Below are 15,339 nucleotides of genomic sequence, written 5' to 3'. Positions count from 1 at the left end.
AATGTGCTTCCCTCATTAGCAGCATTTATATATATGTGGGTCGCGACTCATTACTGGACAAATTAATGCTGCACTGGGAGAAGACCTCTGGAAGCTTAAGCCTTGTTTTCTCAGACTTTGTTTCATGCCCCTTTGCTTCTCGGCTTGGTATTCGTCCACTGTAATCAGCCACAGCTATGAGTGTGTGTACATACTGCATCCCATGAGTCCTCACAGCAAGGCACCGAACCTAAGGGTGGTGGTCTTGGAAAACGCCAGTGCAGCATGTATAGTGGGAAAAGTCAAAGTTTACTTTCTTATTTGTTTTGATATAGGAAACATGTACTCCTACAAACAAGTATTTATAGTTGGAAATTTTGTGGTCATGAACTAATCTAAATCTACATTTTGCTATAATTTGAGTTTTTCAATATTTTTTAAAAAATAATTTTTAAATAGTGAAAATATGCACATTGATCAATTTGTATAAGATTATTAAGACAAGCCCTAAAATACTTAAGTTGATGAGAAAAAGGATTATGTTTATTAGTGTTTTATTACTGAGTTCTCAACTCTTGTGCTTTATTAATAGAAATACATTAAGTGAATTTTTCCCCTCCTCCTTCCCAGCCATCTTTACAAATATATGGGCTCTTACCTTGATATGCTCCTGCTTCAATAACCCCCTCTTTGGTACTGTCAAAGCCATGAGATGTAATTTGAGTTTCTGAGAGACCAAGTCCAGATGGTAATGAACGCTTCAAATCCTTAGTAACATTTGAATAAAAGAAAAAAATCTTTGTAAAAAAATTCCATATCACATAACACTTCAGAATTGTGTCCTTTTAATCACATCTTAGACTATTTTTCTCTCTTCTATGTAGTAATCCCTTATGCTGTCATGACATTCTATAATGATATGTAAATCAGCAGCAAATATAGCAAGATTTCCTATTAGGTGGTACAGTGAATGTCAAATATAACATACTTCCATTATTGTGGAAGTAAGAAGCAGGCAGATATTAAAATTCAGCTTAAAAATTTAAAAATACCAATATACCATGAAATTATTTTTTAAGGAATAGAATTAAGATCATAACTAGGTGTGGTGGCACATGCCTATAATCCCAGCAGCTAGAGAGGCTAAGACAGGAGGACTGCAAGTTTTAGGTCAGCCTCAACACCTTAGCAAGGCCCTAAGCAACTTGGTGAGATCCTATCTCAAAATAAAAAATAAGTTAAAAAGGGGGGGTGGGGCACGCTGGAGATGTAGCTCAGTGGTACAGCACTACTGGGTTCAATCCCCAGTATGCTCTCTTCCCCCCCAAAAAAATCACTAAAATGTGATGTCTAATATTCAGACACTGACTGCCATGTATATAATAATATATCATTATTATAAGCTTAGTCAATGGTCAAAATAAATAAATCACTCACTTGCAATGTTAATTTCCCCTCAATTCCAAGGTGAGCTAGGTAAACTGGGCTTCTCTGAATAATCATGGCTAGGTAAAGAAAATTTCCTTTTATTTGGATATATATTATATTACAGTTAAGCTAATTTATATTTAGGTTGCCTGATATTAGTCAACCTAAGTATAAATTAGCTTAACTGTAATAAAAATAATATTCCACATTGAATCTTACAGTTTAAATGGAATAGAAAGCCAAGGAACACACTGTTATTTAAAAGGCATAATCCAAGGTAAGTATGTTAGAAAAAATGTTGTCCAGACCTTATAAATTAAATCTCAGGGCTTAGTAAACATTAGGCAAACAAGTCAAGTAAAAGTGCCTAAAATCACCAAAACCTAAAGCTGAAAGTACAGTTTGCTAGCTGTATGAGAGAGAAATATATTAATAATGCAGACTAAAACCTGGCCAATCTACATGATTGGAGTTTCAAAGCAATTACATTGAAATGAAGAAAGGCATTAAATCTAAAAAAAAAAAAAAAAAAAATCACTTTTCTATTTACTTTTATAAAAATTCACAGGAATTTGAGGTCAGTGACAAATTATAATTAAAAATAGTTAACGATTAAGCTAAATTTTTATACATATTTTAGATCCATTACATCTCTTTAAACGTAATGGTCAAGTACTGAGCCTATAGCAGGGTTTGAGGATATTTCTCAAGAGGAGAAGTTATACTTTTTACCTAGGATGAGACATATTTTTTTCAGTACCAGGGACTCATCCCAAGGGAGCTTTATCACTGAGCTATATTCCAGTTCTTTTATTTTTTTTTATTTTGAGACACGATCTTGCTAAGCTGCCAAGGGCCTTGTTAAGTTGCTGAGGCTGGCTTTGAACTTGCCATCCTCCCACCTCAACCTCTAGAGCTGCTAGGATTACAAGTAAGTGCTACTGTACCTGAAGAGACATACACATCTTAATCACAGTTGAAGATGAGACATAAGCAAACAGAAAAGTATGTAACAATTTATCATGCAGTTAAGAATTCAGGAAATGAAATGACCAGAGTACATTTACTAGAAGAAAAGTCTTCAAATAAGAGATGGATCCTAAATTGTATCAATTACCAATTGTAAGTGCTGGAGAGAGGGCGCGAGGGTGAGAAAGAACACATTCTCAACCTAACATAAAAACTTGTCCCAGAGAAGGCAGGAAGCTTGGGGCAGTCATTGCCATGTTACTGGCATAGCACGGAGGCCACCAACCAGGCTCCCATGGTCAATGGGGGTAAATGAATTAGGAGACCAGATAAAATACTAAGGTAGAGAATATGACCCTGATTGAATTAGTAAATTCAAAATTTTGAACAGCGATTCCTTGATTTGGTGAAAAGATTGCTTTAAGAATATTAATTTGGAGCTGGGTGTGGTGGCAAAACCTGTAATCCCACCTACTTGATAGGCTGAGGGGGATCATAAACTCGTGGCCAGCCTCAGCAACGTTATGAGACCATGTCTCAACATTAAAATACACAAAACACCCAAAGGCTAGGGATGTAGGTCAGTGGTAGAGCACTTTCTTAGCATGTATAGGGCCCTGGGTTTAATTGCCAGTGTAGAAAATGAAAAAATTAAGTTAATTCGGGACACCTACAAGAATAGCTTAAAAGAGAAACTTCTGTTACCTGTCTTGTTTGCTGCTATATGCCAGCACCTGAATAGCAGGAATTCACTAAATATTTGTTGAATGAATGAACAAACTGGATTTGTTGAATGAACTAAAGAACTTATGACTTAACACCATGCAGATTAAGTAGTTGCACAATAGCAACTGGTTTATTTTTAAATTTAATGAGTATTTGCTTACTCTTATTGTATGTTAGATTTTCTGGGCAAAGGAAAAGATACAGTCTTTACCACCTCAATGGAAAAACAAGATATATATCAACATAAAAGCTGAACTTGGGTCAAAGTAAAGACAATAAGTATCAGAGGAATTCAGAAATGACCATAAGATGACGGAGCACTGCTTGAGCTCTGGAACATGGAAGATTTATTTACTGAATCGGCATCTACTTAGAACCAACTCCATGCCATCGCTGCTGCAAACACCACAGATACAGTGTGAAGGAAACAGATCCAGTCCCTGGCCACACAGACTCAGATCCTAGAGGATAAGAGGGCTAGGAATGACAAGCCGCAGTTGCTACTATAGATGTAGTATGCCTGTCTCTTTGAGGAGGGAGAACGTGATAAGAGGACTGAACACTGTGAGCTGTGTTGTTGGAGGACTGATGCTATTTATCTAAACTGTGCTAAATGAAAGTGATGTATACTGGAACGATACAAAGCCAAAACCATATGTATACAATTTCATTTAATCTTAAGAGTAATACTTTACAGACTGCTACTGCTCCCATTTTACAGATGAGAAAACTGGGACAAAGAAGTGCATCATTTTATTACTAGCAATAGAGTTAAGGCCTAGATTCAAGAAACAATATTAACTGTAAGGTATAGGAAATGTAAATAGCTATAAGCAATTTATTAGGGATTTATAATTCATTTTAATGTTTTCTGAAAGATTTGTTTAAAAAAAATCTCTTAAATATTTCAGAACCTGTTCAACAGAAATGAGTTCTCAACTTGCAACTTCCTATTAGATAGAAAACAAATGAATAGCCTTTATTCCATTCACTCATTTCCTAATGTCACTCAAAACTTCTTGTCATGGCGCATCCTTTTCAACTATTGTTTTGAAGAGCACTTAGAATAAAATAGACATTCTTTTCAGTTTTATTTACTTCCTATTTTTAAATCGAGTCTCTGAGTCTGCTCACTTGACCGAATAAGAGACCTTGAACTTTGCCACTGTTTTTTTAATACCCAAGTCAATGATTTTTAGCTTTAAACATTAGTATTCCTTTTATTCATATTTACAATTAAACCAGGCAATCTCCTCTCACAAAAAGATAAACATTTATTACAAAAGAAAATCCTGCCAAACTACTGAAATATTTTTTAAACTTTGTAAGTTTGGTCAGTGAGGTCAACTATTTTTGAACTGGCTGTTTCTGTGGTTGTTACCTTGCTTAAGTCCTGACAGCTTTTCAGAAGCTTATCTTTCAGTAAATACAATAGCTCTCCTTAAGAAAAAAGTATCAGAGACACTCAAAATAGGAATTAAAATAATAAACATCATCTAAACACACTCAAACAATGTACAAATGGTACATAGGTCTTGGATAGTTGGGTGGCTTTTTCTTGGAGCTTATCTGAAAGCACATTAGTCAGCCATGAATGGTGGTGCACGCCTGTAATCCCAACAGCTCAGGAGGCTGAGGCAGGAGGATCTCAAGTTCAAAGTCAGTCTCAGCAACTTATCAAGGCCCTAAGCAACTCAGTGAGACCCTGTTTCTAAACAAAATACAAAAAAGGGCTGGGGATGTGGCTCCGTGATTAAGTACCCCTGGGTTCAATCCCTGGTACCAAAAAAAAAAAAAAAAAAAAACCAAACAAGCAAACAATAACAACAACAACAAAAAAAACCCATTAGTCATCCGAATCATTTTCTATTTTCCTGTCACAGAACACTGTGTACACTGTTAGGAGATATTATAATGGGTTAAATAATAGATAAGATAGATAACTGGTTATGTAAGTTTTCAGGAAGTTATGGGGACACCTTGTCATGCATGGAAGAGACAGCTGAAGTGTTGAGGATGTGATACCTCCCTCAGAACCCTCCCCACGGTCACGGAGATTCCTTCACTCAACGAACCAAAGTTCTTCCAGAAACAAACCTCTGTCCTCAATGTAAAGCAGCTGTAAAAGGGGAACAGCACCAAGGCCTTCTTATACCTAATCTGCCTAACAGAAGGAGCCAGATCAAAAGGTGGTGCAAAATCCTGAAAAGGATCATTACTTTGATAGGCAGCTAAGTGCAACACCAAATGATAGGGACCACCTGAGAGGAATGGATGAGTGATTTCTGACATTACGCTCAGGATTCTAGTGTGTAGACTTTTTTTCCTTTGTATTACTTATTCCCTAAGTAATATGATATGGCCTCACAGTTCACAAAAATTTTGAATGTGTTTTCTTTACAAACCCTTAAAAAATAAGATTTTTAAAAGTATCTCAGTCTTAAAACTGTGTTTAGCTTACTATCTTTTAAAAATATATGCTATGACATTTATTCCTACTGTTTCCAGTGTGTATTTCAAAGACAATTAGCCCACTTATAATCAACAATACAAAGTCTCTAATTTGCATTTTTACCTTGCTGACATTCAACTCAAACTTTGAGACTTTGCAAGGCCACTTAACAACTCTATAATAAAATGGAATAAAGCTGAAGTTAACCTCCTATTTTAATTAGTAAGATAATGCTGGAGTATTCAGTATTTTTTTAAAAATACATTTTCCAATGATTGGGTTAAAACAAAATATAACACTTTTGGAAAAAGCACCAAATAAGCTTCATGTATACTTTGAGTTCTCTTCAAAGAATACAAAAGAATATTTACAGTAATAACTTTCATAAAGCTGTGAAGGGGTGCTCATTTCAAACAAAAGGAACTTGTTTCCATTTTGCATATTTTAATATTGGTTAGAATGAGAATGAGGTTAAAATGTAAGTTTGGAATTTACAATTTAGTATGATAATTTATTTTTTAAGTATTGTTACTGTAAAACCAACATATGAAGAACGCAAAATGTTCAGCAAATTTGCTTTAAAATACACGTCTTTAGTAACACTTGTGATCCTGGAATATATAAGCAGAACTGGAAATTAGTTCTTCCCTTTTACTTAGGGCTGGGGAGAAATCCTGAATAAGGGAGTGATTCTGAAAGCACATATTATGACAGACAACAGTCTTCAAGGATCCTGCAGGTCATCTGTAACTACACCAACTCTCTTCTCCCTTAGCTGCTGGACACTATGTTGCAGTTTTCTTCCTACCTACATCTTTAAACATAGCTTGGTATGCTTTGCTGGTTCTAGTTTCTCTACTAGAAAAAGTTCTATGCCTCACGACTCTCTTCCCTTGGTGACCATTCTCACTTCCCTTCTCTGGTCCTGTCAGCCTTACCACTGAATCTTCAAACTGTAGCCAGATAAAATTTTCTAAAATGTGGGTCTGATTGAGAGACACCCCATTTTTAAACCACTGTCTTTTAGATAAAATCTAAGTTCCTCGACATGGTTTTGAGGTTTTGTAAGATCTACTCCCTACTTATTTCTCTAGTATCATTTCTTATATATCTGCCCCCGTTTCTCTACTCCAGCAATATGAATTTTCAATTCGGTGGTCTTACACCTCCATCAGGTCTTTACAGTTGCCTCTGATGGAAACATTCTTCGTCCTTCTTCCTTTCGCCAGTTTATCCTTCAACTCTCAGCTCAGAAAGCATTTCCCATGAAATAACAGTTCTCAGGCCATGCTCTACTTGGCCTTGCACATCACTTCCCACACGGTACCAATATTAACTTGTCTATATTGTCCCCCCGAGACAAAGCTAAGACAGACCAGGAATCTTATGTGTCTTGTTCCCTTTTATATTCTTGACATCAGAGTGCTTATTACTTGATTTACTTAGAAAATTTCTCAATATAAACATCTCGCCTCATTCTTTAAAATGGACAAAACCTTCCAAAGTTGCTATGTAATTTTTTAAAGAAACTCAAAATTTTATGTTAAATGTTCTAAGAATTTTGGTAACCTAAAATCTGCTTTTATCTTAACAGCGATCTATAAAGAACATCTGCCAGAGCAAAGCTATTATTCAAACAGGACTCCAGACCCCATTCCACCTTTTAATATACTGCAGACCATTAGCCCCACACAGTGGCCCCTCTGCCTCTTTACAATTACCTGAGTCAACCTGACTACTCTCCAACTTTCTACTTACCAATATTCTACTGTTAAGGAGTCTGAGTCAGCATTTTTTCAGCTCTCCACTGGTACTTCTAAACTACCAGTTCTCAAACACTAGTTTCAGTAAGACTCACTCCAGCAGCCTGTTAGAAATGCAGATTCCTCTTCACTGCCCCTTGTGATTCTCATTAAGTTCAAGTGTGAAGCCCAGGAGACAGAATTTCAAACAAGCAAGTCAGTGACTCTGATGTGGGTGAACCTTGGACTATTTTGAGGAACTCCTATAGAAAACTGCTTTTCTGTCCTTGTATACCATGGACCTCCACCCCTATCCCATTTCTTGGGTGTTACCCCATCTCACTGCCGTCTTATCCACCTCAACAGTGTCATCTACCTTCCTTCCAGTCAATCGTGCGTATGTATTAAGGGCTTTGACATATCTCACTCTTCTCAGTATCCTGGGTGCTCCAAGCTTTTGCATGCAACTGGGCATACCTTCTGGGAAGCATTACGTGTTCAGTTAGAACTTTGTTCCGAGCTGATACATAAGATGTCTGAGCTAAAAATTTTTCAAAGATCATTAAAAATAAAGTCCAATAAAGGCACAGTATGTAGTATTTTGCTGTACTTTTTAACACATTGGCTAATACTTAAAATAAAATAAAATCTATTGCATAAGCCTACCTGCCTATACTGAAGCAGAATGGAGTATAGAAATGAAAATAACTGTAGGTATATGATTTTTTTCATCAGAATATTTGTAGGAATGCCTAAAATTAGCAATGTGAATTTGTAGTTGGGCAGAGCCAAAAAAGGATGAGGGTAGATTAAAAAAAAAAAAAAAAAAAGATGTACTGGTCTAAATACAGTATAACCCAAACCATACCTAGTCTCAGATTTGATTAACCCTTTCATCTAATGTTGTTCATCTCTCAAACCCATTCCACTTAAGCATCCCAAATACAAATGGCCACTCTTTGGACTTTGTCATTTGACTCCGAAGCAACACTTCTTGAATCTCATTTTGAGTAACTCTACTAACTTCACTTTATGACCATACTTCTTCTATATGCTATCCAACCTGATGAAGACAATAAATCTGATTTCTCTATTTTGTCATGATGCACACACACTGATAATACAGATGCATATCTCAAGATCTCTTCCTGTCTCATTCATTCATTCAACGAATACAGGAAGATAATAGTGCTACCTTTTGGAGGTTCAGTGCCAACCCTCTTGGCCTCACCCACCTCTGCCCCCTTAGTCTACATTCTAAGTAGTACAAAATTCAATAAGCATGGAATCACATACCAACTTTGCAAAGAAATACTGAATTCAATTAAAAGACATGAAAATATCAATATGTATCTATAGCCAAAATAATTCCCCCTAGAGATCAAAAAATTATTCATGATAGCTTTTGCTGATATAAGTAAGGGCACAATCTACAGATTATAAAGACAGAGCTTTAGTCTTCCATTACAAATTATATACTTATTCGCAGTTTTCAACAGGATCTCAATCCAGAATTTAATGTATGTGCATATAATAAAAATTTAAATTTTTCACTTGTGATAACAGTTTTAAGACTATATTGTGGGCTGGGGAAATAGCTCAGTTGGTAGAGTGCTTGCCTCCCTGCACAAGGCCCTGGGTTCAATCCCCAGCACCACAAAAAAAAAAAAAAAAAAAAAAAAAAAATTAACCTAAAGGTTGGTCAACTGGGTACTAAGTTAGAATCAGACAGGAGGAACAAGGTTTGGTGTTGTACTACTACACAGTAAGGTTACTATGATAATGTACTGCACACTTCGAAAAGCTAGAAAAAGGGAATTCGAATGTTTTCACCAGAAATAAAAGATAAATGTTGAAGAAGATAGATGCATGTGCCCTACTATGAACATTACACAGTACATACATGTATGAAAGCACCATGATATCCCATGAATATGAACAAATTTTATGTGTCAATTTAAAAAAGTGAATCTAGATTTGAATAGGTTAATGAACCTTTGGAAGATATTCTCCATACCTCTTAAAGTGTCCTACATATACATCTTATCAGAACTGGTCTTCTGAAAAAGCTACTGTCAAATCAGTGTTGCCACTGACTGAGTTCCTGAACGTTTTAGGTGTAGTTTGGACACATGATACTGTATTTCTGAATAGTATGGGGACAAAAGTGTCATTGCATGCAACTCTAGTATAGGATGAAAGAAGTAGAACAGATGTCAAATTTTAAGTCCATACACTGGAATTCATACTTTTTGTAAGCAACTGCAGTGAACCATAAACTTTGCTGTGCACACAGTCTTTGCTTTAATAGTGATTCGAACCTCTCAGGAAAAGTAGATAAATAAATGATAAGTTAACAAATGAATAATAAATGAATAAAAAGCAGATAAATAAGTTAGAACATTGGGTTGGTGAGGATTGGAGGTGAAAGTACGTCCAAAACTGACTGTTATCTGTATTCTATTTCTTTCCCAATCTCCAGTCCAGGAATGGAGAAACTGTTCAGGTAAACAGAGGCCTTAAAAATTAAAATAGTAACAATAGAGGCTGCATACACATCAAAGCAACAACTAATGCAGAGAAATCAAGGACACAACATAAACCAAAATCTAAGATTACAATATCTCTTTCCTTCTTTCCCCCAAAGAATCCTAGAAACCTTATTTTCTAATCCTAGCCCTAGCACGAATAAATATTTATTCACTCATTCATTCACCAAACATTAACTAAAAGTCAGTAAGATATGCCAAGCACTGTTACCGGGCTCTTGAAATAAGGCCATGAATGAGAGAGTTCTTGCCCTCACCACAATTACAGTCAAATCACATGAGTTTTTGGTGCAGTTACATTAATGCTGGGTAATTCCATTATAACCTCTAGGGCCCTTTTCCTTTCCCGTAAAATAACGCAGTAAAGGCCAGGGATCTAGACGGTGTCTTTACTGAACTAATATGCCGTGATTTAACTCAAAACTGACAGACCAGGGGTTCTTAAGATCCAGGGAATCTAGGAACCCAATGGTAGGTTCAGTGTGTCCTAAGTTCCCTTAATTTAAACGCAAAATTTAGTAGTTCTGTGCATGGGGGATACATTTTTTCTAGGGAAAACATTCATAAATGGAAAAACCCTAAAATTGTGAATTTCTGTTTTGGGTTTTCCACAGGAAAAGTTCCATTTCAGCTATGTCTAATGAGGTAATTTCTCTAAATCTGACAACTATAAGAAGTTTCAATCCTGTGGAGCTAATACTTGCTTCTTTAATATTTTAACAAACACTATAACAGCATCCATTATAAATAGAAAGCAGTTTATGAGTCAAAGAGAAATTTGAAGTCTTTGAAGATTAAACTTTATTAATCTTTAAAATACAAGATTTTTAAAATTTAGAAATAGAAATGTCTTTGCTACAGAAACAAAACAAAACTCATGAACAACAACAAAAGAAAACCAAAGAAACCCTGAGACACTGGGTTGGGGCTGTGGCTCAGTGGTAGAGTGCTTACCTAGCACATGTGAGGCACTGGGTTTGATCCTCAGCATCACATAAAAAACATTATGTCCATCTACAACTAAAACATATATATATTTAAAAAAGAAAAAGAAACCCTGAGACATTACCTCATGACCTCTCCTCATCTAGCTCTTGCCCCTATCTTAATAAAAGAGTAACAAATCTAGAAACATTAATATTTAGGAGGCAACAGCCTGACTAAATTGCCAACAAGGCCATTTCTAGCATGAATGTTTCCATTACAATTTCTAAATAAATATGAGTGTTGAGTATAAGTCTAATCAGTGCCTTGACTAAGAAAAGAAGTCAAATGAAAACTCAAAACATCTGCAATGAAAAACAAATTTTTCTACAATTTCATTTCCTGTGTCACAGCGACACCAGCTGGCCAACCAAGTTATGGCAACTTAATAAGCTACCAATTTGATTTGTGACCATACTTTTCAAAGTGCATTATACAGTATGCATTAAATAAGTCATCTTCAGATTTTTAATAAAAATACACAGACATATCAGTACACTTACAATGTATATAAGATACATAAGTTATGATCCACTTTTACATATAAGATCATTATCAGTTTAAGTCTACTGCTAAGCACTATATTTAACAGACTCTTCTCAGTGAAATTTTACTTCTATTAAAATTTTAAAAACTGGATTTGAGGTTAAACACAATTTCCTGTTTACTGCTCAGGAAAATAAAGGAGGGGAAGAAGTCAATATTTAGGTAAACATATGCCCAGTGGATCTTGAGTGTAATATATACAAAATACTTCTAAATTTGATTTTAATTAAAGAATATTAAATGTGTAAGAGACTCTCATGATATGCATATTTCAAATAAAATCAGGTACAACAAACAATTTTATGTTAAATTTTGGTAGGGAGATGAGGTGGGACATTCTGGCTGAAGTGGATCATTACTTCTTGGGGAGAGTCCCCTACTGAAAACTTCATGTCCAGTAAGAAGAGATCTCCAAGATAACATCCTTTTCTCCTTCTCTACTCCTAACAAAGTGAAATAACGTCGATGCAGAATTTCTAAAAAGAGAATTTTGATATGAACCAATGGGTTAGATTTTCAAGGCAGCAAATTATTGGTTGCAAATAAGTAAATAACTTTTCCAGTGATCCTTTAAAGGCAAAGATTCTTTAAAAAAAAAAAAAAAAAAAAAAGGACTGGGTTTAAGGTTCAAGGTAAACTCAGAAGAAGAAAAAGTTCAAGAAATTAGTTACCAGGAATCAAGGTTGGGGTTGATACCTGCTCCAGTTTTAATTACTATAGTAAGAAAGATACTGTGTGCTGTTATTTCAAGGATACATAAAAAGACCAAGAAATGAAGTAGAAAGTCCAGAAATAGGCCCCACATATCTAATTATTATAGAGCAAAAGCTCCCAGTAGAGGAAGGATGGACTTTCTCCTTTTTTTTTTGTACTGGGGACTGAACCCAAGGGTGCTTATCTACTGAGCCACATACCCAGCTCTTTTTTAAAAAATATCTTTTTAAATAATTTTTTATTTAGAGGCAGGATCTCACTGACTTGCTTAGGGCCCCACTAAATTGGTGAGCTGGCTTTGAACTCATGATCCTCCTGCCTCAGCTACCTGAGCTGCTGGGATTATAGGCATGTGCCACTGCACCTGGCCGCTTTTTTTTTTTTTTTTTTAATCCCAGCTTTATTGACATAAACTGACAAATTAAATTCTTTGTAGCTGTAATATGTACACTGGGATGTTTTAATTTATGTATATACTGTTGAATAATTACCATAATCAAGCTAATTAAGATATTCATAACCTCACATTGTTACCATCTTGTGCGTGTGGTAAGAATATCTAAGATGCACTCTTGGTCAATTTCAAGTGTACAATGCATTATTACTGTCTACATCTACCCTGCTATACATTAGGTCTCCAGAACTCCTGCATCCTATAACTAACTACAAGCTTAATCAACATTTCCCTAACCTCCCACCTCTACCTACTCTTCTACTTTGTTTCAGAGAGTTAGACTTCTTTTAGATTCCACATCTAAGTGACACCTTACAATATTTGTCTTTCTGTGCCTGGCTTATTTTAATTAACATAATGTCCTCCAGCCCCATCCAAGTTGTCACAAATGGCAGGATCTTCTCCCCCACCCCCCTTTTATTTAAAGGCTGAAAAACATTCTCATCAGCATGTGTCTGTATAATCACTTTTTTAATCCATTCATCTGTCAATGGGCACATATCTTGGCTATTGTAAACAGTACTGCAATAAACATGGGAGTACAGATGTCTCTTTGAGATATAGTGTGACTCTGTTTCCTTTGAATATATACCCAGAAGGGGACTGCTTTTTCTCTATCTCTACTATCTTGTGGTAGCTCTATTTTTAACTGAGGAATCTCCATACTACTTTCCATAAAGGATGTTTACATTCCTACCAACAGTGTATGAGGGTTCCCTTTTTCCACATTCTCACCTATCTTTTGGCTTTTGATAACAACTATTCTAACAGATGTGAGGTAATATTTCACTGTGGTTTTTTTTCACTGTGGTTTTGATATGCATTTTTCCTAAGGATCAATGGTGTTGAGCACCTTTTCATAAACTGTTGACCAATGTCTACTCAAATCCTTTTCTTCCCCTACCCACAACTACTAGGGATCTAATCCAGGGCCAGGAGCATGCTAGTCAAGTGCTCTACCACTGCTACATCCAGTCCTTTTTATTTTTATTTTTATTTTGCCAAGTTGCTCAAGCTGGCCTTAAACTTATAGTCCTCCTGCCTCAGCCTCCTGAGTAAATGGGATTATGGTATGTGCCACTGTGCCCAGTTTTTGCTCATTTTTAATTGGATCATTTTCCTGCTACTGAGTTGTATAAGTCCCTTATATATTTTGGATATGAATACCTTATCATATGATTGTAAATATTCTTTTCTCATTCTGTAGGTTTCCTCTTCACTTTGTTGACTATTTTCTTTGCTTTGCAGGAATTTTTAGTTTGATGTAGTCCCAATTATTTGTGCTTTTGATGTCATATTCAAAAAAATTATTTCTAAGACCAATGTCATAAAGTTTTTCTTCTAGAAGTTTTATAGTTTCAGATCTTGCGTTTAAGTCTTTAACCCACTTCTGAATTAACTAGATAAATATTTATGCAAGGGGAAAAGAAAAAACTCATAACCCCTACTTCACACCATACACAAAAATTAACTCTAGCTGAATCATAGAACTAAGTGTGACAGGTAAAACAACACAACTTTGAGAAGAAATAGAATCAATATGCTGGACAGGCAAAGATTTTTTTAAAAACAGGACACAAAAATCTCCAGCTAGAGAAGGAAAGATTGATAAACTGGAATTAATTAAAATTAACGATTTCTGGCCAGGTATGGTAGTACACAGCTGTAATCCCAGCAACTCAGCAGGGCCAGCCTCAGTAACCCTGTCTCAAAATTAAAAAACAGAAAAGGGTGAGGATATAGTTTGGTGGTAAAGCAACCCTGGGTTTAATCCCCTAGCGCGCCTGCGCGCACATGTACGCGCACACGCACACACACACACAAACACACACACAAAAACTAATAACTTCTGTTCACTGAAGGTATTATTAATAGAATAATTACAACAGCAAGTCACAGGAAGGAAGAGAATATTTGTAATATATCCACAAATGACTTAAATCCAGAATATGCCAAAAGTACAAATGAATTATTAAAAGGCACATACCCAGTAGAAAAATGGGCAAATGACTTGGAAAGCTACTTCATAGAAGACAATATCCAAATGGCCATTAAGAATATGAAAATGTTCCCAACATCATTAGTCATCAGGAAAATGCTTAATAAAACCACGATGGGATACCATTATGCCTCCTGAGAATGGCTAGGATTGAAACGGAAGAAACCAGAACTCTCATTCGTTGCTGGTAAAATTGTCAAGTGGTTCAACCACTTGCCAAGCAGTTGTATACTCATGACCTGGCCACATTCACTCTTGGATATGCACCCAAAAGAAACAGGTAATTGTTTACACCAAAGGCCTGTATAAGAATAGTAATGGAAGCTTTCTTCATGATTATAGACTGGAAATAGCCCATCAACCAAAAAATAGATATACAAATGGAAAACTATAATACAATTAAAGAAATAAAATATTGCCATAAGCAGCAATATGAATGAATCTCACAGATACAACATACAGTGAAAAGTATAGACTGCATGATTCCAGTGATACACGGTTCAGGAACAGTCAAAAGCAACCTATGATGATAGCTTAAGTCGAGTGGTGGTTACCCTGGTAGGTAGGTATACTGCCCAGGAGCGGGCGGGAGGGGATCGTCAGAGGTCCTGGAAATGTTCATCCTGATCTGGGTGGTGTGTACTTCACACCTGTGCTTTTACTGTGTATAAGCCATACTCCAATAACAAAGAGCAACAAGAAAAAAAATAGGCTGAAGGTGGCAGGTGACTTTCCCAACACTATTATAATTTTTGTGTGTGTGTGGGGTGAGAGGGGGCTGAGGACTGAATCCAGGG

The 15,339-nt window shown here is 35.9% G+C and overlaps 1 protein-coding gene across 4 annotated transcripts in view; it reads right to left on the bottom strand.

Annotated features, from left to right (window-relative positions):
* The window catches only part of ARFIP1 (ARF interacting protein 1), a 104,917-nt gene that overhangs the window by 44,244 nt on the left and 45,334 nt on the right, over positions 1-15,339 (bottom strand). For all 4 annotated transcript variants that reach the window (XM_079153441.1, XM_079153440.1, XM_079153443.1 and 1 more), the window contains exon 3: positions 638-746. In XM_079153441.1, coding sequence (XP_079009567.1) covers positions 638-746 — 109 coding nt within the window. The remainder of the gene's footprint in view (positions 1-637; positions 747-15,339) is intronic.

Source organism: Sciurus vulgaris (assembly GCF_902686455.1).
Source record: "Sciurus vulgaris genome assembly, chromosome: 9".
Lineage (NCBI taxonomy): Eukaryota > Metazoa > Chordata > Mammalia > Rodentia > Sciuridae > Sciurus > Sciurus vulgaris.
This window is presented reverse-complemented; position numbering and strand designations above follow the sequence as displayed.